Source organism: Sitodiplosis mosellana, unplaced genomic scaffold (assembly GCF_009176505.1).
Source record: "Sitodiplosis mosellana isolate CC-2019 unplaced genomic scaffold, AAFC_SMos_1.0 Smas_scaffold_6197, whole genome shotgun sequence".
Lineage (NCBI taxonomy): Eukaryota > Metazoa > Arthropoda > Insecta > Diptera > Cecidomyiidae > Sitodiplosis > Sitodiplosis mosellana.
Window position 1 is genome coordinate 7,391,205 of NW_022601438.1, and position 27,097 is coordinate 7,418,301.

The 27,097-nt window shown below is 35.5% G+C and overlaps 3 protein-coding genes across 21 annotated transcripts in view; 2 read left to right on the forward strand and 1 right to left on the reverse strand.

Annotated features, from left to right (window-relative positions):
• The window catches only part of LOC129577374 (protein qui-1), a 133,090-nt gene that overhangs the window by 28,120 nt on the left and 77,873 nt on the right, over positions 1–27,097 (reverse strand). The window lies entirely within an intron of this gene.
• LOC129577376 (putative inorganic phosphate cotransporter) lies at positions 6,106–13,172 on the forward strand. 2 transcript variants are annotated; one of them, XM_055464287.1, is made up of 11 exons: positions 6,106–6,346; positions 9,416–9,555; positions 9,654–9,725; positions 9,900–10,019; positions 10,393–10,527; positions 10,623–11,003; positions 11,168–11,300; positions 11,396–11,520; positions 11,647–11,692; positions 11,765–11,968; positions 12,165–13,172. In XM_055464287.1, exons 1-11 carry the CDS (start codon positions 6,301–6,303, stop codon positions 12,224–12,226), a joined length of 1,464 nt encoding a protein of 487 aa, XP_055320262.1. In that variant the 5' UTR covers positions 6,106–6,300; the 3' UTR covers positions 12,227–13,172. The 2 variants fall into 2 exon arrangements, with proteins under 2 accessions (XP_055320262.1, XP_055320261.1); XM_055464286.1 differs by lacking the exon at positions 6,106–6,346 and adding an exon at positions 8,066–8,953.
• Positions 15,585–26,494, forward strand: LOC129577375 (putative inorganic phosphate cotransporter). Of its 15 annotated transcripts, XM_055464279.1 has the most exons (10): positions 15,622–15,761; positions 15,869–15,981; positions 17,407–17,560; positions 17,634–18,033; positions 22,939–23,578; positions 23,854–23,978; positions 24,145–24,828; positions 24,963–25,346; positions 25,539–25,695; positions 26,221–26,494. In XM_055464279.1, the coding sequence occupies exons 5-10, from the start codon at positions 23,458–23,460 to the stop codon at positions 26,292–26,294; spliced, it is 1,545 nt and encodes a 514-aa protein (XP_055320254.1). In that variant the 5' UTR covers positions 15,622–15,761; positions 15,869–15,981; positions 17,407–17,560; positions 17,634–18,033; positions 22,939–23,457; the 3' UTR covers positions 26,295–26,494. The 15 variants fall into 15 exon arrangements, 9 of the variants coding, with proteins under 9 accessions (XP_055320260.1, XP_055320258.1, XP_055320253.1 ...); XM_055464278.1 differs by lacking the exon at positions 15,869–15,981 and having other exon boundaries at positions 15,618–15,761; positions 17,634–17,991; XM_055464277.1 differs by having other exon boundaries at positions 15,619–15,775; positions 15,869–17,564; positions 17,634–17,991.

The following is a 27,097-nucleotide window of genomic DNA, read 5'->3' on the forward strand; positions in this document are numbered from 1 at the left end:
TTGCATCGGTTCGTTCGTTTGTGAGTGTGCAGTAAAATTGGTCTAAAAATGGTTTGTTCATCAGTAAATCGCATTTTCAATCATCAATTAGTCAATGCGATCAATTGAAGCTATGTGCCAAATGTCTATATATAACATAGACGATTTCACCATATACGTTCGCTATCTTTCTCTGCACATCATTTTTCGAGCGAGTTGTAATTCATTTTGAGAATGTCTTAAGTGAGGAGGAGATCAAGGTGAGAATGGCTAATAAATTATCTCTACATATCAATTTGTTGTTGATGTTGTTGTTGTAGTCTCTTACTCTATCTCTTTCACTCGCATAACATTCTCTCTGTGTTTTTTTTTTCTTCTCTTTTTATTTCTCGTTGCTACTTTTTACTCGTATATTTTCTTTGAGTGCGTGTTTTATTTTCTTCATTCAATCGAAACCACTTTTGATGCAATTCCAATTCCTTTGTGAATTATCTTTATTACAGTTTCATTGCTGTATATTGTGTGACGATTGGAAATGAGCACACACATATCGAAATTGAACATCACGCGCGCTTGCGTTCGCGTCGATATCAATAAATTGGTGTAATATACAGGTGAAATGATACCAAAACCAATGATACAATCCCAATATGTATGAGTCAACAACGTTCGCAATTGAATTGAGTGCGAGTAGAAAAAAATAATAATAACAAAATGAGATGAGCTCAAGGAATTTTCAAACAAATGATTGTCAACCGATTTGTTGTGTTTAGCCGCGTCCAATGATTTTTGCTTTCCATTGGCGCGTGCGAGGATTGTCTCTTTGTCGGAACTTTGTTGCTTTGTGCGTGACGCAACACATCGAATTTTTGATTCAACTGAGAAAAAAACAACAGCCCAAAGCTACTGTATGTGTAGAGAGTAGAGAGCGAGAGCATAGAAAAAAAAGGTTTTTTTGTGCATCACAATTGAATGGTCGGGAATAAAAATGACCAAAGAATCCCGGTTGACGAATAGTCTTATAGCAGTTAGTGTCAATGTGATTGAAGTTTCATGAGACTTCGAATGAAGTATGCGAAGTCTCAATAGTATATTTCGCATTCAACAGAAATATAAAGATGCATTTAGTTTGAAAAATATTCGTTTATAGCGTTGTTTTATTCACTAAAAAATCTAAATTTCAATATTTTTGTTTGCTGTAATAACGGCTGTTTGAATTTCTAGTCCAGCAAGAATATGTATATAGTTTGTAAATGTCGGAACGAGATGAACAGAGATTCACTTATTACTGTTGTGTGTTGCTAGTCTCCTTACGCATGCACGCACAGACGAAATCTCTGTGACAGTGAAAGAATACACACAACTGATCAGAGATGTATATTCATCTGCAGTGCCGTAAACTTGGTGTATCAAAAGTACTGCTACACAGTAGCCATTGAAGCAGTCGCACATTTGTTGTATGATGCAAACGACATTATAGAAGATTTCAAATTCAAACGGCCGTTATTGAAGTGAACAAATAACATGAAATTCTAATTATTTACGCAAACTAAGTTCGATTTTTTGAAGTCTAAAATTCAACAAAGCCAAATAATTGAACAAACTGAATTTTTATGATAAAAAAAATGAAATTTCATCGACATTGTGTAATATATTATATTGAGACTTGAAAACTTCTAGCACATTGAAACAACTGACATTTTCATTCTCATTCAAATCTGGCAATATAGCCAACAATGCGATATTGATGTGATCAGCGTTCTTTGAACCACTTCTGGATAAGCGTATCAGCATATTCTTGTTTTTTTTTTCGAGTGAAATCATAAAGTCTGTTTACTCGAAAGTTAATCGGGAAATATCGGTTGACTATAGAAATAGTGTTTCACTTAAATTTAAGCAAAAATATGCGATACGCTTTCAAGTCGATTGCAATGATTATTCATTTTAATGGTGGTTCAGGTTGTGATTTGGTTTTTGAATGCAAATTAAGTGATAAGGAGCGTGAATTTTGATATGCCGATAACATCAATGGATTGGGCACAGAAAATATTGTATTGAAATCGAATTTTTTTTTAACTTTTCTCTTGATTTTTCCCTGTGTTGCGACCATCTACATGAGAAGTTAGCAATTGGTGTTATCGACATATCGAAATTCGCGCTCCTTATCCACTTAATTTGAATTCAAAAACCAAATCACAACCAAAACCACCATTAAAATGAATAATCGACTTGAAAGTGTATCGCACATTTTCGTTTCAATTAAATTGAAACACGATTTCTATATGTAGTCAACTTTCATAGAAACTCCTCATATTTTCCATTATTCCATATATGCAGTCAAAAGATGTTCCACGATTCACTTTCAAGCGAACCGAATTTATGTTGCACTTAAAAAACAGAAGAATATTGTGATATACTTATTTATAAGTGGTTCAACATTAGTCATTTTTATTCTCGACCACTCAATTGAAAATGCCACAGTGCATAACACTAAAGCGCACGAGAGCGCGAGGGTCAAATCCATTGGAATAACATTCAAAATCGTTTAATTAGATAGGATATTGTTTGTGTGTTTTCCTTACCACTCATTTCCAACTACCGTACATCACTGTGAATGATGAGATAATTTGCCAGCTTCTCTCTCCTATTATTATTATTATTTTTGTGCTACACAGAGTGTGATGTAGTTTAGATTCGTGTTTTATATCGACTTGGTTGTTGTTGTTGCTGTTGTTGCTGTTGTTGCGAACTTTTTTTTCTCTATCGCCGAAGCACAACAAGAGTAAAAAATAATCTCGATAATACGTTTGGCGTGAAACGAAAGAATTTTAATTCGTCAATTATAAATTCTGTACATTAAATGAATTTTTTTTTTTGCTATTCGGTGTTTGTTCATCGCTCGATTCCCAATCACTATCGCTTTTTTTCTCATGTTGTGTGTGTTTCATTCTTTCTTTTGATTTGTTTTAAATTCGTGCGAAATACATGTTTATTTCGTGCCAAATTATGGAATCGAAAATCAATTACATTGATCTCGAACGGAACAACACGGTACTTTGCGATATCTCTTGCATTGATTACGTTGGATCAGAAGAGATTTTTTTTATATCTATGGATGTATGTGTGTATGTGTCATTTTAACCATATCCACAATGATGATTGATTTTATTCATTATATCGCAAACAAAAGCTATGATGAATTGATTTTTTTCGAATTGTTATCATTTTTTTGCATTTCAAAAGAAAGTTAATCGTTTTCAATTTCATTCACGAAGTTTATCCAATTGAACTGTATTCCCTACTGAATTGATAAAACGGATAATGGGGAAGAAAAAAGACATTTCAGATTTAAAAATGATTTTATAATTTTCGACATTTTAAATGAATCAATCAATTTATGAGCGCAATTACGTTTTTTGGCAACATTTTTTCCGTCATCATGGTCAATCAAACTCAAATATTGTATCATATGGTTTGTGGTTTGAGGTACATTTTATGATATTAATTTTTTTTCCCTTTCGCTGTTGGAAATTTTGCTTAATGATTTATGCAAAGCATGAAATTGCACCGATTAGTTGAAAATAGCACAAATTACAAAATAAAAAGTGAAATTCCACCGAGAAACAGAGACGAACTTGGAGTGAAACATTACCGATTGATGATCGTATGACACATACTGCAAAAATAACAATGTCAAACTAGTTTAAAATGAACTAGACGCACAAGCGTCTACACTGTGGCCCAATGACGGTAATTGCGGGAGCCACGAAAAAAACATCCATCGAATTAAATAGGCAAAAAATAACAACCATCTGAAACTAAATGGTGCGCATAAATTGTGCGCTTAGTTGAAAACAATAAACGCTTTTGTTTGGACAAACAAAGTTTTTGCGACGAAAAAGGAGTAAAAAACAGCTTGGCGTCATAGTTTTAAAGAATGAAATTTGTAATTTGGACGTAAATATTTAACATCTTCTCGTTGATTGCTAATAAGTTTAAACAAAAAAAAAATTAAATGTTTCTAAATACGGTTGTTAAGCATCACTAATCATTCGAACCTATAACTAAACGGCTTCAGATAGGTGATATCAGCGAATTCAATGGAAAGTGCATACTTTTAAATTCCTCTTGAAAACAATGTTGTTATTACGGAATATTGAAGCTATCTGTTGTGTGTCGTGCAGTTTCTACGTTTCTCTCTCTCTCTCTCTCTCTCTCTCTCTCTCTCGTGACGAAGTAATTCTTGTGCTTCACGTGAGTGACACATTGGTGACATGGGTGACAGGCGAAAAGACAGCCACAAGATTCAATCCCAATCAAAATCGAATTAAATTCTCGCAAAGAAAAAAAACCAGCGACACAAAGATGACACACCGACAAGATGTTGATTGAAATAACAATGCATCGGAATTTGATCGATTCACCGAGACCGTTATCTATGGTGATCGAGTGGCCGCAATTTGACGATTGATTTTGAAGGGGGAAACCATTGAAAAACGAAACAAAAACACAATTTCACTTCGATGTCACCTGATTGAACAATGCGAATGCGATGTTATGGTGCAGTTACGGCAAAAATTTAATCATAATCGATGTTCATTGATAATTGTGATAATCATATATATTGAATCATTTTATTGGCATGTGTGCACGTCAATTAAAGAAGAGAGAAGAGCAAAAATTGACGCAAAAAAACAGAAACATTCAATCACAGCCGGCGATAGTAGGCGCGAGTGACGAAAGCACCTCTGTGCTGAAAGTCGAACTCGCCTATATATACACGCAATTTCGAACTTTTTTTGTATCTGGCCATCTGGTATGAATGAAGTATCGCTAGAAAGCCCCTGGCTCATAGGCCCAGAAAATGCATTCAAACTTGGGAATCGACCAACCGCCTCCATAGAAATAGCCACTTGAAAATTATGTACAATTATCAGTTTTTCCCATTTACCGGGTGTTAAACGCGGCCCGTTCATCTTGAAACATGTTTTTTCTGAGTCTACTTGTCGAGACCTTTCCAACAAGCTCAAAAACGTCGAAATTGGACCATCCGTTCATGATATGTTATTTCATCGAAACAAAATGTAATTTCATCTGTCTGTCCAAAAACCAAATTTTTTTCGACGAAAAAAAAAAATTTTTTCCTCTGGTGTGCGACTCGAACTCGAGTACACACGCTTATAAGTCTGCTTTCCTACCTACGCGCTGATTTTGCTTTATTCAAAATGGCGACAATGCTGGTTTTTAATTACAACATTCATGTTTCGTTTTCTTTGACTCAATACACACCATTTTGTGTTTGTTGGTTTTGTTGAGAAAAAAAAAAAATTCGGGTACAAAACAACTGATATCAAATAAAAAAAACTTCTTTCGAAATAATTCCTCGTGACGAAAGCGAACACAAAACAGCTGATATCAATTTTAAAAAATCATTACGGAGCGATTCAAAAATTAGTTGAAAGAATGCAAAAAAGCAAATCCAAATCGCTCCGAAATGTTTTTTTTTAAATTGATATCAGCTGTTTTGTGTTCGCTTTCGTCACGAGGAATTATTTCGAAAGAAGTTTTTTTATTTGATTACTACATACAAAAAAAGAAGCGATGTATAGTTGGAGTTGTATCGAACGAATTGATATGTATTACATCTACTCATTACACACAATGTTAATGAACGATAGAATGCAAATAAAACAAAAGCAGCAAAGGCACACGGGGCAACGGAGAAGAGACGAAAAACAAGACAACCGAAAAGTACGAAATCCCACTCAATGAAAATTCCAACTGCAAAACAATCAAATACCGTGTACGACTGAGAGAGTGTGAGCGTCACGTTTGTGTGCTGCCTCTCTCTGTGTATGCAAGAGAGATCTTGTGTTAACTTTGGAGGATCGTCCTCTCTCACTCCGGCCACTGGTGTGTTCAATTTCATTTTCGCTTTGCAGGCAACGTGTGTTTTCTCAGTAGCGCAGCCTGGAGCTCGCACAAACACACACACATACATTGAGATTAGATTCACTCATCATACACACCGACCCACCGACCCAACCACACACAACACTTTCACAAAAAAAAACCGTGGGGAAATAAATTATTTTACACAAAAGAAAAAGAAGAAGAAAAAGAATCAAATCCGAATTGAATTCGTGTTTTATATACTCAATGCTCTCCGTTGTTTTTTTTTATTTTTGTTTTTTTGTTATTATTTAAAGCCCGTCGTGTGTAACGTTTAGTTTGAAATTAAACCGTTTTGCAGATAGTTCGAAGTTCTCTATTCGCGAAGCGAGTGCATTCGATTGGTAGATCGCAAGGAACGCGGACACAATGAAATTAACCGATCCAATTAGTACGGCCGGTGGTGTTGTTGGCGGTGAGTTTGAGTTTGAAAAAATAAAACAAGAGAAAAACTAAAACGCAAAAAGCAACAAAATCAGAGATGGAAAAACAAGTTTGAGAAAAAATGAGCACATATAAAGTAGGGGCGAGAATTATTTTTCCTCGTTTTTTTTTTGTGTGTGTGTGTGTGTATGTGTTTTTGACGAAAAACTCGAAACTGTTGTTATTGTGAGTGAAAAGAGATACAAAAAAGGGTTTTTAAACTGAAAGTAAATAAATTTAATGGAGAGAATTTTGTGTTGTTCTCAACCGAAATGAATGGAAGAGATTATTTGTTCGCGAAATAGAAGCGGAAAATAGGAAAGGGTCGTATTTATCTGAACACAAAATTCTTCATTCTTTAAATACAGCAAGAGTTTTTCTCTCTCTCTCTCTCTCTATCTCATTTTTTCTTGGTTATTTTACCCGTGCACTTTGAACGCATTTTTTTCGACGAAAGATTTACATTAATTGATACTAAAATATGTTCAAGTTAAGGTCGCGGTCGCTATTTTCCTTCTCGGAAATTTCGGTTCGTTCGAAAGAAAACAAAAATACCATCCCAACAGATCCGGGCTAAACTTTTTTTTTCTCCCATTCATCCTCAGCGTCGAGCGCATTTTACAGCTACCCCAAAAGTGTTGAAATTTAAGAAGTTCGACATAGTTAAATGAAAATGAAAAAAATTCGACTGAACAAGAAAAAAAAAATTATTTCATTAATATTATAAAGAAAATGATTATTGTGAGAAATTTGCAATGTGTTTTGTTTCGATGTCATTCAAAGACAAATGACAGACCCCGAAAAAAAGAATTTTCGACTTAACTTCCATTCTGATCAGAGAGAACATTGTCAACACGCGCACACATAAAAGACAGTGAAAAAAAGCGACACAACTCACTTTGAAAGTGGGTTAAATATGCACAACATTCTATCGGTCAATTTTGCAAAAGTATATATGGCAACCATAGGAGTAACCCACAACGAACCGAAAGCTAGAGCCACAGCTCTAGAGAAGCGCTTCAGAGCAACAGAAAATAAAAATAAAATAAAATTCCCACAGTGAAGTGAATCGAATCAATGAACTGAAGAAACCTTTGAAATGAACAAGCAATAAAATCAAATGTTCTCCATTTTCAAAGTACAACAATCATGAATGGATAATAACGGCATATGTATACACATTATGTGTGCATTGTGTTCAGCTGCTCTCGAGAATAAATATACTCGACTATTTTTTTTTTCCATTCTCGTTCCGTTAATGCTGTGCATTTTTTTTTGTGTCGATAAAAGGTATTTTATGCGAATTTCAGTATCCGGTAAGCATTTGAGTTACGCGTGCTGTTTGTGTGTGGCTATGCTAAAAATAAAACGTTCAAATCTTTGCACAATTGGAAAACATTTTCGTCTTTGATTCTCGTTTTTGTTTATCTTGTTAAAAGAAACATAATCGCCTAATAGCAAATTTTTGGATCATTTATTTTGATTGATTTGCCGTTATTTCGAGACAAACAAAAATTGAGCATCAACAAAGACGAAGAAGACACACACAAAAAACGCCTGCATGTTGAGCGAAGAGTATTGGCACACATGACATTTTTAACATTTGGAGTGCGCGTAGTTTTCTGCTGAATTGCTGAATAAAATACTATACACGCACGTACACACCGACAGCACACAGTGTGCGTTGCTTGTCAAAAACGACAGCTGTGTGTGCGTGTTTATGTTATGTGTACTTTCTTTAGTTTGACAACAAAGGAAGATAATGATAGACGGAGCGTGATTACAAAGGAAAAAAAACAATCTAAACACTAAAAACGGCATTGGGTAGAATAATGCATTTAGCCTGGCTAATGCAATATTTACCATGTCATTCAAATGAGCACACACGCGCCATCCAAGTGTGTTTTTGTTTTCCTTGTTTTTTTTTTGTGCATTGTAATTTTCCGTAATTCCGTTGTCGTTTCTGTCACACATTGCATTCGACTTATCAATGTAACGAACTATAAAATAGAGAAGCGTTCAACCAAATCGTGCCAAAACGTCTTCGTAAACATCTGTTCTGTGTTTGTAATCAGTGAAAAATTGTTCGACAACTTACCGAAAACAAAACATTATTGTAACAAATTAACTAAAATTGAATCGGTTTTGAAACATCAGCGAAAAAGAATAATAATAATAGAAAGAATTGCAAAGTTTTGACAAAAGAAAAAAAAAACAACAAACTTAATTACAAAGTCTTTGTTCCATTTAATAGCAATTCGATAAATGGGCGTCATTTATTCGGTCGTTTTGACTGAACAAATAAGTCAAAAAGAGCCGGAACAAAAGAACCAAATTTATGGATTTGCAATTTAAATTGATCGCGCTTGGTTGAATTTGTGCTGATTGTCGTTTTATTTCGGTGTGCGCTCTCTGCTCTCTTCCTCTTCCTCTCTCTCTCTCTCTCTCTCTCTCGCGGATACATACTCTCTGTGCGAAAATACTCTCTGACACAAACACACAATGTTTCCTTCGACATCATCCGAGGAGACGGAATCATTGCTGCCGTCGACATCGCGACCACATGATTATCAATCGATTGGTGAACCCGTGGCTCAATGTTTGTGTTAAATTTGTGATATTATCTATGCAAAAATGCACGCAATTAATTTTTCAACCATGATAACATTTCATATGAAAGCGAAACAAACAGAAGAAGACAAAGAACGAAACGAAAAAAAAAACGAAAAAAAACAAAACACAATTTTTTTTCGTTATTTTGCAAAGAAACAACGAAAAAAATTGAAAGTAATAAAAAATAATATTGAAAAAATGGATGGAAATTAATTATGTATTGTGTGCAAATGATTTCTTTGCGTCTAAATGCACGTATTTCACATTCAATTCACACATTGAAAATTGCGCAAGTTTTATGAATGTCTGAATATTTAAACGAAATTTCACACTTAATCTTCTTCTTCTCCTTTTTATTTCTGTATTTAAACCGATTTTTCCGTATTGAATTTTTATCTCTGGGTGTGTTTCTATCTGTTTCATGTGTGTCGAACTGTCTAATTTGTAGCGACCCGCATTTTTGGTGTGCGGCATTTGCAGGCGTTTTTACTGTTTCTGGGACTGACATTGGCATATGGGATGCGCGTTAATCTGTCGGTGGCAATTGTTGCCATTACCGATAAACATGCCGCCAATCCGGAATTCGAGGTGAATATTTTAGCATTAAATGCGGGCGACAGAGTGAGAAGGGAACAGTCAGTGTCATGAATAATTTTCGAATTTTATATGAAATCATGATGAAACAGGACCATAACTGGGATGAGAAGACCAGAGCATTAGTTTTGAGCAGTTTCTTTTGGGGCTACGTGATAACACAGGTACATTTGTTCTGCATTTGATAGTAACTTGTATTAAATTGTTTACTTAAATCTAGTTACAGCGATATGCTTATATTTTAGCGTTAATGACCTTTCAGGCCTTAAACGTCCCTACTTTAACTGTGCATTGTTGTTTGCATAATTATTGAAATAGAATTATTCTTACTTTCACAGGTACCTGCCGGCCAATTGGCCCAACGAATCGGAGCTAAACGAATTTTATTGTGGTCAATGCTTTTATGTTCAGCACTTACAATGCTCACACCACTCAGCATTGCATATGGTGGATGGCAGGTAAAAGCATACTCTCACTCACTCATTCACTCAAAATCATCACCGTTGCTATTTCTGCTGCTGCTGCTACTGCTGCAGCATAATGGACGCATTGGCCAGAGCCCATCCGAAAAATGTGCCATTAATGTGCATCGCGTTAATCTTTTAATGCACTTATGTGTGTATGCGATATGAATGACGATTATTGCACTTTAGTGTCAGATCCGACACTGGTGTGACATTATTAAATGAATAAATAATGAGTTGTCGCGCGCCATACTTCACCTGTAACCAACTGTGCCAAATCATTTTTCAATCAATTTCACAAAATTTGCAATCGTTTTTAATTTCATTTGTTCGCATTTGATGGGAACCGTTGTTTAATCCATTTTAGCTATTGTGCGCATTACGTTTAATCGAGGGACTTTGTCAGGGTGTTATTTTCCCATCGACACATACGCTACTCTCAAAATGGGCACCGGTATCGGAACGCGCTCAGTTGGCAACATACTGTTATTCCGGCTCACAGGTTTGTACTATTTTGCTTGCCGACCAATTATTCTATTTATTTTCAATTAAAATTTGGTTAGAATAAAATAAAATAAATTTTGATTTTTATTTCAGTTCGGAACGGTGGTGATGCTTTCAACTAGTGGCATTTTGGCATCTTCATTTATGGGATGGCCAAGTATTTTCTACATTTCTGGATTAGCGTCGGGACTTTGGGCAATTTTATGGCTATTTTTCGGCAGCAATTCACCGGCAGACTATAAATACATTTCGGCTGAAGAGCGTGATTTTATCCAAACATCGTTGGGTCACACCGAAGTGGATCCAGAGCATGATGAAAAGAAGCATCGCAAAACACCATGGGGTGATATTTTCAAATCGATGCCATTCTATGCATTGGCCATTGCGCATTGTGCACACAATTGGGGATTCTGGACGTTGCTCACTGAAATGCCGTCATACATGAAAGGCGTTCTCAAGTTTGACATTAAAAAGGTAAACAAAAACCAAAATTTGGGTCACATTTACATTTTAAATGTGTCAATCTCACTATCGTATGGCATATGGCATAGTAATCAAAATCGATTACACATCAACTATCATCATATTTTTATGTATTCTTCTTTTTCTGTATGCCCTTCGACTACTATTTTGCACAGAACGCGTTGTTATCAGCACTGCCTTATCTAGCAATGTTGCTGCTCAGCTACTTCTTTAGTTTCTTATCGGGTATTCTGGAGCGAAGAAATTGCGTCCCACTCAAATACAGTCGCAAAGTGTTCAACACTATCGGTAAATTGATTTATGGATGTTTATCCGTAATTAGTGAAAAACAAATCATCGTGAAAAAAAATATCGTGCTAATGATGATTCATTGTTTTTTCTAGGACATTGGATTCCAATGTGCGCACTCGTTGCACTTGGCTATGTGACGGCATCGGAAAAAGATTTGGCCATTTTCTTGTTGGTCGTCGCCGTTGGAATCAATAGCTCCACTTACTTAGGATTTCAGGTGAGCATTCATTTGTGTCCATCCTTAAAGTAATAATCATTTTCACATTTCGAACTATGACACAGGATGGTTTTATAAACACACATGGCATACCATTTTAAATCAACATTTTATCTCATTTTTCAGGTTAACCACATTGACATTGCTCCGAACTTTGCCGGCACTTTGATGGGTATACTACAAATGCATATTGATTCTCGTGCGACTATACTCAAACTAATGAATTTTCGCATTTAATAATTAGGCTTAACAAATGCAGCTGCCAATGTGATGTCAATCATTGCCCCGTTGCTGGTGGGTTTCATTGTAAAAGACGACACGGATCCAGGTGAATGGCGTTCAGTATTCTGGATCTCGGCCGGTGTTTATTTCTTTGGAAATTTAATGTTTATCCTGTTCAGTTCCACGGAAATTCAAGTGTGGAACGACCCAGAACATCGTGATAGACGTATGTTTCGATTTAAAATTCAATTTCTTTCCTTTGATACACTCAATCGATGCATTTCAATCGAACGAAGACGTATATACATGGATATAGAACGTTATGATTCGATTTTGCATAAATTTTTGGCTCGAAATAAATAAGCTCATCTGTTCTTTCTCTCTCTCTCTCGTTCTCTCTCTCTCTTTCATTTTCTGCACAGAAATCCAAGCCAACAAACATCGACGAAGAAGCAGTTGCTTGGAAGCGCAAGGCGGATTTTAAAAAGCAAATCAGTCACATGGAATTTATTCTGATCTAGCAATGATACTGTGTATCTTATTGTGTCATCATTTTATTTTCGCTTTTTTCTCGGTTTTGTGTCTGTGTTAAAGTATTTCTCTCTCTCTAATGTTCATTTCTTTTTGTTTCTTTTTCTCTAATTTAATTGTAAATGTCGTTTTGGATGAGTATGGATGCGTGCACGCGAGTGTTGACGTATGGTTTTGTAGAAATGTCGCGCCAAGAAACAAGAAAAAACGAAAACAAAACAAAATAACATGATTTTAGTGTGAAGAGAGAAAGACACAATATTTTTTTGAAAGCGCCATCGGCATTAAAAAAAAAAACAACAGAAACAGCAACAACAACAACAACAAATCACAACGCGTTCAGGTTTTGTGCGCAATTTTACGTATTTATGCTAACGCAGTATTATATATTCGATTGATGATTTTGATGAATGGATTTTCCATCATCTGAACTAAAGTACAATATTGAAGTGAATTCAATTGTATATAAATGCTTTACAATTTATTATTTTTATTTGTATATATGTATATCGAAAAATGTATTGGAGAACAAAATAGCAATTTGTAATGTGTATTGGCAACTTATTTTTTTTTCATAAATAGTCCCGAAATGGGTGAGTGTGAATGCATTGGAAGGGTCAGACATTAATTTGGTGATCAAACACCGAATGCCGTGAGGCTCACACACTTTGCCACACTCATCCATAAACGATTCTAGTTACTCTGAATACAAAAAAAAAACAGTCGTTTAATTATAAATAATTACTGCAGCCAAAAACAATCGTGAGGTAAAACATTCCATAGATATTTTACACTATCTCCGGTTGTATGAAAATGACTCAAGTCGATTCCTTTTTCTATGATAAATATTGTACATTTATTTAAACTTATAAATAAATACAAACTAAATAGATTTTGAATATCTTGCACGACTTTTTATTCTCAACCTATTTTTCACGGAATTCTACTCAACTTTTCTGTACACTCGAATCGATTTCTATTTTTCTCGCCGCTTTTTCTTTTTTCCTTATTCCTTTTTTTCCTTCCTTTCCAAAGAAAAATTGTCGATTGAAAAATAAACGATTCCAAGGAGAGATTGTCTGCACCGAGTAAAGTTGCCCATAACAATGTGCTCCCGTTGTGTGTGTGTACATTTGAAAAGATTTGTTCCGCCCGAGTTTGGAAACTCCGTTGTGAATTTAGCATAATAATGGTGAGAGAGAATTCCACTGAATTATGCAGATGTGATGCTGTTTCATTGCATAAAATAGCTGAAGTTAAGTTGATGTTATCCTCTTAGCCTCTTAACAGAGCGAACCCATTGAGAGCCAGGCAACGAAGGAGTGAGCGAGCGAATGCGATAGTGTTGGCGCTTTGTTGCAGTCAATGTAAGACCATTCGTAACAGGACTTTTCATTTTTAATCACTTGAGTGTATGCTATGTGTACAGTGTACGCATACAAACTGAGAGAGAGGGGGAGTTTGTATGGCGCAAAACTTTTTGCAACGATTTACATTTTGAATGGCCAGAGTCCGGGATTAATATTGGAGAAATAATAAAATTGTGTGCGAACAGGACGCGCCCGTCGACATGCACACTTGACTCGGACTGGTGTTGTTGACTTGGAAATAAACATATGCATTCATTGTGGGGGGAGACCAATAAATGCATACGGAATCAACAGCAGCATCGACCGCTTCCTTGTTTTCAACTTTGCAAATAAATTAACGATTCAATAGAGCCCGAATTTATTCAATATATAATTTCATAATGCTCATGCTCTGTTTTCCACACTTTTATGTAGAATTTGTGCACTCAAATCTATCATGTGCGAGTCAAGTTTGGCCGTTGTTTTTGAGCGGAAACAAGTCTCAAGGAGGGATTTACACCAATTTTGATAATAATAGCATGCAGGACATCCACTTTCAAATGGATGCTAATAGCTTCCAGCGATACCAAGTAAACTAGACAACTCATTACAATATATTTGCTCTCGGTTCAACATGGGCAAAAAAAAGTTGTGCGTTCGCTTGATGGTTGGCCTGCATGAGGAAGAAAAAAACATCCAAACAGCAATCGATTATATATGATAAAGCATACAGTGTATGTCATACACGCACACATACCCCAGAAGCAATAAGCCAAACTCCACCAAAAAAAGGATACACTTTCATTTTATGAATAATTCCAGCACATGAACCAGCAACATGAATGAATTTTAAGCCTCCCCACACCTCTCCTCCGCCGAAATGATTTTAATTATTTTATGTTTTCTTCATGTAAATGTATGATAAAAACAAACAACGGGATTATTTTGTCAACGGAACACAAACATAAATTTAGATTTTCAATTCAGAGTGATTCGGAGTAAATACATGTTAATTTGCAAATCTAACTCAAAGCAAAGTGTTCTATGCGGGGAAAAAAACATAAATATTTCCAACAAAAATAGCGAAAATTTATCATTCGTGAGCTGATTATTAGAATTTAACTCGTTTGGTCTTCGTGGATTTTTTGCAGTGACTTCATTTTTGGACAGAGATGGCAAAAACGTTGTGGGTTTTTAGTGTAAAACCGACCGTTTTTCCATTTAAACTTTCCCAGAATTCCTGGATTTTCACACGATATCGGAACCATTCAGAATTGTGCCCAATTTGAAATGTATTTCCATTGAACGACATAGTAAACCTACAGATTTCAGTGCAGAACCGAGAAATACCAAAAAAATAACATCAGAAGAGAATATATGAAGGAAGAAGAGAACACAATTGACATAAAATAGAGTGTTACTTTTTACATCTAAGAAAGAATATGTTCAAAATGGCGTGGATAAAGGGCAGCATCAGAAGAGGTAGAAAATTCATTATCAAATCAATTGAACTATTAACGCATAATGCACAGTGCACACACCAACTGATTGAATGCAATAACCTAAATTCCAGAAAGATACCTTGATAATCAATAATTTTCCATGTAAATTTCTCAACAGAAACCACAGGAAAAAAAATCGGCTGATGTTCTGTTAAAAATAGTTGAATTAATATGTTCAATTTCTATTGTGAGAAAATTCGCTCTAAACCGGCTAATTGAATCGCATGCAAAAATGCAACTATTTTTGTTCTAGTCGGAAATGTAAACAGTGTTGACCTGATAATAATGAAATAACAGAGTGAGAAGAAGAGAAGAGAAACAAAAAAAAAAGACTACACGCAGAAAATGTGTTCAGGAGAATCGATCTAATTGCAAATTCGCTATTAAAAATGCAAGCGTCGTATGACGTACTTGAAAGTTCAACCGTAGCTTGGTGAGAACCAAGCGAGATTATGCGATTGAATAATCAAAAATGCTTTTGCCGAGAGTGGTTCAGTGCGTCAATGCGATTCAAAGTGAATCGATGTCGTTTTTTGGTTGTTGTTGCAGTGTTCCGGATGATTGAGTAATCAACATAAATCATGACAAACGGAGAATTTAACGGTGCAAAAATTCAAAGTGTTTATGTTTGATACAGGTACAGCAGCCAAAGTGAGTGTTTATTTGTTGAAGTGCGCGCGTCACACAAAGAAAAAAATGTAACTTAATTTGAAAAATCAACACGAGATTTACCGTTTTTTCTAGTTCAATTACTAAACGGATGCTTTTGATCGCAATTGATTGGATTGTTGCAGAATCGCGTGCTTTTCACACTTATTACCTACAATTTTTTCTTTCGTTATCTTCATTTTTCGTTTGTAAATGTTTGCGCTAGCACACACACCACACACACACACCACACACACACACGCACAAAACTTAGTATTTATTTTGCTCGCTTTGCTCAATCGTTTTCCACGTGACGATTTGCGCGGATTAAGTAAACAGCACGTAAAATTGTTTCTTTTCGTCGTCGTCTTCTCCTGTTTCTGTTCCCCCAATTTTCTCTCTCTCTCTCAATGCCACACCATGCTGTGCATTGCATAGATAACAACATCATTTAGTTGTTACGTTCACGCTCTTTTCATCAGAAAAATCTTCTTTCCCTTCTTCTATTTTGCGTTTATTTACAGTAACCATCTGCTTTTTTTCGTAGAGTTGTTCTCATACTGATTGAAAAGTAACTAAAGACGATATTAATAGACGTAAACGGAAAGTGGACGATAAAAGTGAAAAAGCAGCAGAAATAACAACAATAACAACTTAAAACGCCAATAGTGCACAGCAATGATTTCGAAAATCGGTAACACAAATTGTGTTTCATCCCATTCCTGATAGAGTCTGTACACGAGTTAACATTTAAATGAATGGTTTAGAGCGAAAATGTTATACAAAAATGTGATATGAAAAGGGATAGCTATATAGTTCACTATATAGCTATCCCTTTTCCGCTCATTCATCATCGACATTTTTCCGCTCAACTTTTCTGTATTACATTTTCGTACATTCGTCCCGTTTCCTTCGTTCGTTTTCTTATGTCAGCCCGATTCGTTAATAATTCTTGATTCGTTCTTTTTAGCACTACATGGAATGTAGGCTACTGTAGTTGTTATTTTTTTCCCAAGAAAATTTTAAGAGTCTTTAGGCCATTTTTTGAACCGTAAATTGATTCAATTTAATATCCATATTTTTTATTTGAAATGAAGCAATTACGCCTAATTGCAAAAATGAAATAAAATCATGTTCTTGTAATAATGTACGATGATCATTCACATTGAATGTACATAAAACACATAAGTGAAGAATACAATATCATCATATAAATTTATTTAATTATTTTTGACAATATTAAAATGATTTGCATACTACATTCCATGTAGTGCTTACGATAATAATTTGATGAGAAACATCAAATTAATTAAACCTCTTTAAATTTACAAGCGCAGAGCGCAGCGAAGCGACGATCTGCGGTCTTGTTTCTTTTTGTATCGTTTTCCTGTTATACATCTGTTTATACACGGTTCAAGCGGTTCGATATGACGAAACGATGACATTGGCATTGAACTACAGAATGCAGTCACATTTCAAAATATCCAACACACAAATCTTGAAACATCAATCTCGGTGCTGATACAGTTTTTATTAATAGTAATCGATTTGTTCCAAGTGCTGCAAATACCCAATATATATTATACGCAATATAATATTAATTATAATAATAATAATGTCGTAATTTATGCTAGACACAACATACACACCACACCACAAGTGAAAAGAGTGAGAAGAAGAAGAAAAAAATACGTAAACACAAACGCATGAATCTTGGAATGCGTGTGCTGCATGTGGCAAACCAGAAAAAAAAGAAATAAGAAACATTGTATAGAAATGCACTGAAAAGTTAGTGAGTGTGAATGGTTACGGCCACTGCAGCATGGAATGATTTAATATGCGATTGTTTTGTTTTACTTAGCTTTTTTTTCGCTCACTTCATTCTCCGCTCAAAAGAAATCGACGAAAAAAGAATTCGCATGGAACAAGCGCATTCGGACTGCACCACCAGCAGCAGCCACAACAGAAGCAGTTGTAATGATCCGACGATTGGGAAGAAATCCGTAGCATTTTCCATTTTCGACCCGATTAACAGATTTAGTGCTTACTCGATCAACGCAGTGTGAACAACGGAGAAAAATTCCAGAGTGCGTTTCAGTGCAAAAAGGGAGATAATAACAATAATGATAATAGAAACAATGTGTTCGTGTTCGGTGTGAACAGAAAAAAAAACAAATTGTTTATATTTTAAAACGAACTTGGTGCCGTCAAATTTCAAGGTGACTTCATTGAAAAGCAAAAATTTAATCAAATCAATTGAGGTGAAGAGATACAATATAATTTCCAGTCAAGGTTGAATAATCGAAACCGATCGGAATTTTTTCGGTAAAAATGCCGGCTTGTAATAATGCCAACCATAAATTGTAACTCACCAGTTAACATTGATGCAATATTTAACATTTTTCTAACACACGACACGAAGAGAATATTTGTGAAATGTTTCTTCTTCCAAATTCTATGTGAGTGTGAGCTTAAAATCCTGTGATTATTCTGCTTTATGGCGAAAGCAATTTTAGATAGCAAACGAATTGTATCGTTCGATAAGACGATGCTATAATTTGAAACGATTGAAAAGATGGGAATATTCGATTTGACATTGTTCAAAGTGTATTTTGTCAATAACTTTTTTTTATCTGTCAACCTAATTGAATTGGTGAACAATAGTCAAAACCCATTAACCCTAGGACCGGAACATGCGAAAAATCCTTAGGTCCGGACCATGGGGTGTACAGTGCCCGACGTGTATTTTATATGGGAAATAGCATTTTTGCTGCAAAATTCAAACGCACAACTGAATAACTTCGCGATTTTTTAATTTTTTTTTTTTATTTTTGGTTTATTTACGTAGAAGAATATCTGAAATTATGAATTTAGAAAATTTTTTGATGATTTTGAAAATTTCGTTGAACAAAAAATTAAATTGAATGGGATGACAAATGCAAATTTACATATATATACAATGAGATGTGATGAGAAACAGCAAAAGAAGAGAGAAAGTGAGTAGAAATCGGTTTTCCATACAAATTGTATGGAGTCGGGCACTGTACACCCCATGGTCCGCTTTACACACATGTGTTGCCGAGTCGCGTATGTTACACATATTCATACATATACATGTTTGGTGTAGCATGTAGCCAAAGGATCAAGCTATCGAATGGTACTCGAAGAAATACGAAATTTTTAGTTGGAAGCAATTTGATTTACATTTGAAAACGAGCTCGGGTGCTGTACACCCATGGTCCGGTCCTAGGGTTAATTTAATCCAATAATAATTGAGTTGCATTTGTTTCAATAACTCTATTCAAAACACTGATATTCGATTTAATCAGTTAGCTGCAAACACACATTTAATCATCACATTCTTATATTGTTTTCTCATTGAAAAATTGTCGCAATAAATAGTAACCAACTGGCCGAAGGAAAAACACTGGCCGAAGGAAAAACCTAAACCTGATGGAATATGCTCTTGTAATTAATTAAAATGACTATTTATGTGTGGCTTGAGGTGTTTCCCATTGAAAATGCCAATTAGTGCTGTTTGCGCAATGGAGAAAATAGTACACAATCGAACACTCATTATGAATTGAGTATTTTCTCGAGTGTCCGCTTCATGGATGAGAAATACTTTTTTTCCCCACCAATTTCGTTAATTGAATACCGAAAAAAATGGAAGAAAACGAAGTCGATAAAGTGTAATTGCGCGATTAAACAGGAAAATGAAATCGATTACAGAGGAAGAGAGGGAAGCACCACGCGCCATTCAAAATGTTGACCCAGAATGAAAGCAAAAATGAGTGAAATGAAACAAAATGAATCTTTATAGAAAAATAATTCCATAAAATACTTGTGTGAATGGGCTTATCGCCAGCCATGTCACAGCCGAGTGACACACAAAATCGATTATTTCGCGTACGACCAACGCATTTATCAACACCATGAATTGCATTTGAATGAAACGAAACGCAGAAAGAACGCAGCAAAAATCAGCATACAAAGTGCCTGAAATTGTGCGTCGTAGAGACCAGAGAAGCAAAAAAGGCCACTGGAAAGTTTTTGGTGTAATCTGATACGTGAACTTGCACTATAAAATCCATAAATAAGTGCATGAACGCGCGCGCGTTGATAAGTGACAAGCAAATAGCAAAACTATCAATCAAATTGCGAGCAAAAAACAACAAAAAAGACGACTGCAGTGTATGAGCTGGCGGCTGTATGACGTTGTGATTATGTTACGATTTCAAAAACATTGAACTAATCAATATGTTGCTATTTTCAGAGGAAAGAAACCTTCTCTGTTTTTTTTTTAATACCCAAATCAAAAACAAAATTCTGAAACTTGATTTGCTTCAGTCCGTTGTATTTGTCATTTCATTTCCGCACTGCTCATGCGATGATTTGTGCGCTACGATGTGGGCTCTGTTGGCCCATTAAACTGTTGGCATTTGCATTGATTATAAACGAAATTTTGTGTGCATGATAAGGAAGCACATTAGACTGGTCCAAAAAAAAAAATTGGTCGCAAAAAAAAGTGCCGTCCAGTTTCGAAAAATATACCTCAAAAAAATAGGTTTGGCCCAAAAAAACCATATGGGTACCATATAAAATTCCGTGCCAAGTCGCATATCAAAATTTTCATGACAGCGATTTCGGAAGCCATTTTAGATCGCAACATTTCGACCAAAATAATTTTTCCAGGCAATTTTCGGCAGAAACTGTTGATGAAGTTTTGTTTGGCTCGTCAATATCTACAACTCTTACCAAGACGTCAGCCCTTTGAAAAGCATTCTGGGCATAAAACCAGTACAATTTTTTTTATTTGTCAGATTGCGATTTGGATGGAGTTTGGCGACAATTGATTCAGACATATAAGACAAATTTCCGGCCAAAATGGGCAAATCACGACTACGAGCTTCAATTTGACAGATAAAAGCAAGCGATTTGTACCTGTTCTGCCTTTAAACCTCTAGTATGATCCCTTAAGAATATTTTAAGTACCAACACGACCAAATCGAGTGATGTTTTCACATATTTCTGGCCTCATATTCGATTTCACCTCCCAAAAAATCGACTTTTGACCAAAAAATCCTTAAGTATAGGCTTTTTAGGGATGGTGTCTTTGTGCAATGTTATTTTTTCTCGAAAATATGGGGAGTCTTCGCAGACAAAAACTCTCAAAATTGACTTTATAAGGTACTTCTCGAAAAAAAAGTTATGTTTTTCATGCATTTTGCTATAAAAATATCATTTTTTGTTCGGGACGTCTTGGTAAGAGTTGTAGATATTGACAAGCCAAACAACACCCTATCATTGGTTTTTACCAAAAATTGGCTGGAATAATGGAATCGGTCGAAATGTTGCGATCTAAAATGGCTTCCGAAATCGCTGTCATGAAAATTTTGATATGGGATTTGGCACGGAATTTTATATGGTACCCATATGGTTATTTGGGCCAAACCTATTTTTTTGAGGTATATTTTTCGAAACTGGACGGCACTTTTTTTTGCGACCAACTGTTTTTTGGGACCAGTCACAAAGCACATGCTCTTTGCCATTTTGCAGCATGATTCGAAATTAGAATGGCGCAATGGTTGCGGCAGAGACAAGAGAAAGAGATATTTGTTGCTGTTGTTGTTCCAATGAGCAATTTAATGGCCAGATAGCAACAACAACAAAAATCGATTGGGAACACATTTTGCGCTGGATTTTTTAAGCGACACAGGTTTTTGACGACGACGACATAGCACCGTATGACATGCTCTTATCGTATCTGTGGTGCTCCTCTTCATTCACGATTTGGTTATTGTGATTTTCGCTTTGTTTCGTTTGCCTCCGCGTCTATATATCTTGATTAGATTGACGGTGAGCGTATAATTCGACAATTGTGTGTACGTGCCGCCGTGCTGTGCATTGTTTTGATTCATCAATATAATTGTGATTAGAGTCGGTGTTTTCATTCTACTGGTGAACGCCATGCGCTGTAGCGCCAATTCACTTTATTTGGATATTTAGCACTGAGAGAGTTTAACACGGCTGATTGTGGTGCTGCTACTGTTGTTGTTGTGTTTTTCTTCTATTTCTCGTTTCGTTTCGCGTTTTTTTTTATTATTGTGTTTTCTGTTTCACGAGCCGAGAGCGATCAAACCGCTTTCCAGCTCAACTTGATGCCAACTATAATTTTATTCAGTCACGAGTGAGAGCAAAATTTATTATTTATATATCAATTTTTTTTTGTTGCTTTGTTTTCGATTGAAATTTTATTTTCTATATAAAATTCTATGAACTCAGCCGTGAAATAAAGCCCGTTTTATATAAATACATATGTATCAAACGGAGTTTTTGGAAAGCGATAAAAAACAGCACACGCATACTTTGCACATGAAATAATTACGTGCGTTTTAATCAAAACACAAATAGCAAACCAAATTTTCAGCAATAAAGTGATTAGTTTCTTATATTTGTCACAAACTTTATAGCCATTTTTAATGAGCCGTTTAACCGGTGTAGTTGATCTATTTCTGTTCGCCCTCAACAACAAAAGAAAAAAATTATAATAATTGTACACGTGCATCAGAAGCTATTATATTATATCTGATAACACTGTCATAACGAAATTGACCGTCAATCCGACTGACTAATGTTGGTAAAATCCACGAAATTCCCTAGCAGGGGGAACAAAGTGAAAATGAATTGAGTACCTAACGAAGAAAAAAAAAACAAAAATTCATGGTGTTGAAGATCGGCATTCACATTAACTTGTACGGGGAAAAAAAGAATGCAACAGGAGATAAAGCCGCGTGTTTCAAGCGCAGTTCGATTATACAATCAAGTGCCAACGATCCAATTTTTTTTTGTTTGCTTTTGCTTAACGCTAAAAAGGCGATAATTAACCACTTCATTATTGCACATCGTGTAGCAGTCTTTTTTTGTCTTTGAAATTTCAACAATTGCTTAATTGAATCAATCGTTATTTTTGCCTCTGCTTCTTGAATCAGGTGTCGAAGTGTGTTCGTTATTTTTTTCTTTCAATGGATCCACTAGAAACATGTATAAAACGACTTTTTTTCTTGGAGTTTTTTTTTCGATCAATCTGATGGGGTTTCACATTCTTCTTCTATTTTTTTCCCTACTGATGTTTATTATGGTTTTTTTTGTTCGTATATTCACAGATATTACCTGTTTGGAATGGCTCCATTTCATGCGACCTGTTAAGATTGTTGATTGAGGTGTTTGTTGCTGAATTTTATTGGCAACTCATAAAAGAACCGTACAATTCGTATGGGATTTATATTTTCTCCTAATTTGAACATAAATCGCTTTCGCGGTGGGAACTTAATCGCACCATAATTTTTCCTATTAAACTATATAAAACACCTTTTCCGAACGTGCTACGGCCAATTAGTGTGTGCGAGAGAAAGAGTGAGTGTACACCAGTTCTAAAGTGCAAGTGGAAAAGAGAGAAAAACAGATTTCCAGCGAAATACAGTGCTATTTCACATTTGATGGTGTGTGTGTGTGTCTTTATTTAATTCCATATTGTGGTTTAGGTGCATAAGATCATAGTCATAAATTTTGTTGCCGTAAAATATCGTGTTTAAGTACGCTTCGTGTGTGATAAATCAGTTTGACGGGAAATTGAAGGACATTGGCATCTCAACCGATCATTATCAACGAATTGAGTATCCATTATGCAGGATGAAGACTTGTTTAACGGTGTCATCGGGAAATACACAGACCACAACGATGAAAATGGCGCTACAAAGAAAAATAATGACTTGGAAATTGCAAAAGCCACCGTTCCAAAGCCACGTAAGTGAATAAAAGTAATAAAAAAAAATTATATGTATGCCCAAGACGAACATGAACCATTGACATTTGTATTATGGCCAGAGTAAATTTTGATGTCGAATTAAGAGTAATGTGTATTGCTCAGATCGATATGAATTCCCTAGGTCAGACGAAATATTCCATCATCTTATATTCGAAATGATAGAATTTTTTGAATTAGAAAATCAAACCAAGTAGCCAAAAAGTTTGAGCAAAGAAAATTCATGAACATTTGTCTTATATTTCAAATTGTTTAGCTGGATTGGGCGTTCGACATTTGCAGATAGTATTGATGTTCAGTGGCCTCTTTACGTCATATGCTTTACGAACTAATATATCGGTCGGTATTGTGGCCATGGTGAATAGTAGTGAAAATGGTGCGGTAAGCTATACTTAATATAAAGTGCACAAACTGAATTGCCGTCGTCATTGTGGCAGTGCGTGCAAGCAACGTGTGTGTGTGCATTCATTCTATTACCTAGATTTGGAATATGTAATATATTAGCTTGATTACAACATTAATCATAATGGTAATAATTGATTTATAGACATATAGTTGGGACAAACAACAGCAAGGATTGATACTGAGTAGTTTTTTCTGGGGCTATCTCTTGGCTCAGATCCCTGTAAGCCAAATGGCCCAGCATTTTGGTGCGAAAATCCTATTGACAATTGCATCGATAGTATGCGGATTGTTGACGCTGGTAACGCCATGGGCCGCATCAATCGATTGGAGACTAATGCTACTCTCACGAGCGCTTCAAGGTCTTTTTCAAGGTTTTTACTATCCATGCGTCCACACATTGTTGGCTAAATGGGTGCATCCGTGTGAACGTGGAACGTTAACCACGTTTACATATTCGGGTACACAAGCGGGCAGTGTTGTAATGCTCGCAACTAGTGGCGTTTTGGCAGATTCTTCAATGGGATGGCCATCAATTTTCTATTTCAGCGGTGGTGCTACACTCATTTGGACCATATTCTGGGTGCTTTTCGGTTCAAGTTCGCCAGACATTTGTACACGTATTTCAATTGAAGAGAGAAAATTCATCGAATCAATGCCTGGTTCATCAAATCATGGCCAAATGAAAACACCATGGTTAAGCATATTGCGATCAACACCAGTGATGGCACTGATTCTAGTGCATGCGGCACAATGTTGGGGTTTCTGGTCGCTACTCACTGAAACACCATCCTATTTGGTGCAAATTTTCAAATTCAATATTAAAACGGTAATGATGATCTCTCTTCGGTTTTTATTTTCTCTTTATAGCATAAACTTGTTTGGCAAGTGGCATTTTTTGTCTCTTTCTTTATCGCTCTTTCGTCTTTTTTTTTTCCTCTATGCGTTTGGAAATAATATTAGAATGCACTTTTGTCGGCTCTACCATATCTAGCGATGTGGTTAGTTAGCTTGGCAGTGAGCCCAATATCCGATTTACTCATCAACCGTGGATACATTGGCGTAGCAACCGGTCGCAAATTGTTTAACTCATTTGGACACTGGGCTCCGGCATTATCACTCATAATTTTACCGTTTTTGAGAGCACCCACACATGCCATTACCATGCTCACCATTGCCATTGGAATGAATGGCTTTACTTATTGTGGATATATGGTTAATCACATGGATTTATCACCAAATTTTGCCGGCTCTTTGATGGGACTGACCAATTCATTGGCAAACATTATGTCTATTTTGGGTCCAATCACCGTTGGTCTCATTCTCACCGACAACGAAGACATCAATGTACGTATTCAAGTATACAGTGGTGGAATACAACACCAGATGATACAAATTCAATTTGCCAATTTCTTCATATTTTGTGTTTTTCCCCTCTTGAATTGTTCATACTTTTGACATCCCTTCCATTTCACTTATGGTTTCAACTTAACCATACCATTTAATAAATATTTGGCTTCTTCTTTTCACCACTTTTAGGTCAAACTTGGCGAATGGAAAATGGTATTCTTCATTGCGGCCGCATTCTATTTCGTTGGAAATTTGATATTTGTGATACTTGGCAAAGCTGAAATTCAACCATGGAATGAGATTGAAAAACCACCAAGTCCAGCTGAATCGGATGAAGATAGACTTGGTGAGGTTCCAATGCTCACGGAAATTTGAGATTTCAATATTGATACGCCAACCAATCAGAACGGCAGAACATCAAAACCGATACACCAATGGAGTGAAGAAAAACAAAATGATTTGATAACCACAATCGAGAGAATCACATAGATAATCGAACTAAACGCGTACACTCAAAGTGAATAGCATACAAGAAAGAAAAAAGTTGAGAATCAAATAAATAAACGTCGGAGAGTGTGGGGGGACATGTATTTTATGAATAGTAAACATATTTACCTTTATGATTATTAGGTTTTTACCCTGATGTTTATTTGTTTAGATTTTAGTGCTTGCTTGCTTGCATAACACATTTGTTTTCATAGCATTTTTGCTTACTTTGTCATTGTGTTACAAGATTGTCTATCTTGTTGGTGTATGTGTTTTTTTTGCCTATTGCGATCGATAGTAAAAATACTGCGTTCTGATCATAAACGTATATCAAATGGTGCACGATACAAAAATTTTACTAACGTTTTTTATCATTCGTTTGTAGGTTCTAATATAAACATCGTCACAATCAACTCTAATGTGAACATTGTCACCAACCAATCACCAAAGCACTCGTAACGGAAACCAAAAATTATCGTTTAAGTATTTTGTAGTGTAGCAAACAAAAAAAAATACTGTCTACCAAAATGAATAAGTTTGTTTGTACAAATGTTTTTCAAGTATAAGTGCGTTTCAAATGAATGTGTTTTTTAGATAAATATTTTACATTGAATTGTGTGTTTGATACGAATAAAAAAAGAGAGCTCGTGAAAAAAAAATCTTTCATTCATGTAAAAACCAAAAATCATCGAAGAAAAATATTTTTTGATTACATTCGATTGTAATTTATTGCATTCTCTGTTCCAATTGCGAAAATGGCATATCCAATTAAAATCAAAACTAATTCCCCAACACTCATCAAATTCATTACGATAGATTTGTTATGTGGGAATCGCCTCGTGGCGCTATTTGCTCTTGCTTGTTGTTTATTCATTTCAAGTTGAATTGATTTCGATATCAAAAGTAAGCATATTCACATCGACAGGTAAATTTCGAGTGAACCTCTATTATTCAATGGCATAAGTATCACCTGATAAATATTTCTGTAATAATAAGAATTGAACAAAAAAAACAAATCTTAACACAATAAAACACTTGAGGTGACAGAGAGAGAGAGAGAGAGAGAGAGAGAGAGAGATCAACTGGAATGAATGTTCAAAGCGTATGCAAAATTCCGTTGGCATAAAATCTCTTGGCTCGCTTTATCTACACATTTTCAAATGTCAGTCAAATATAATAAATGCGAGTTTGTTAGTGTGATAAAAGGCGCTTTACCCAAAGTCGGGGCATTTAGTCAATGCATGAACCCATTCGATCAACAC

Bases quoted from the DNA above. Each gene is read 5' to 3' on its own strand.
- LOC129577376 (XM_055464286.1), top strand. From the start codon at position 8,857: ATGTTTCCTTCGACATCATCCGAGGAGACGGAATCATTGCTGCCGTCG. The intron at 9,726-9,899 runs GTACATTTGTTC...TTACTTTCACAG, and splicing joins GGGGCTACGTGATAACACAG to GTACCTGCCGGCCAATTGGC. The intron at 11,969-12,164 runs GTATGTTTCGAT...TTTTCTGCACAG, and splicing joins CCCAGAACATCGTGATAGAC to AAATCCAAGCCAACAAACAT.
- LOC129577375 (XM_055464285.1), top strand. From the start codon at position 23,458: ATGCAGGATGAAGACTTGTTTAACGGTGTCATCGGGAAATACACAGAC. The intron at 23,979-24,144 runs GTAAGCTATACT...ATTGATTTATAG, and splicing joins ATAGTAGTGAAAATGGTGCG to ACATATAGTTGGGACAAACA. The intron at 25,347-25,538 runs GTACGTATTCAA...CACCACTTTTAG, and splicing joins CCGACAACGAAGACATCAAT to GTCAAACTTGGCGAATGGAA.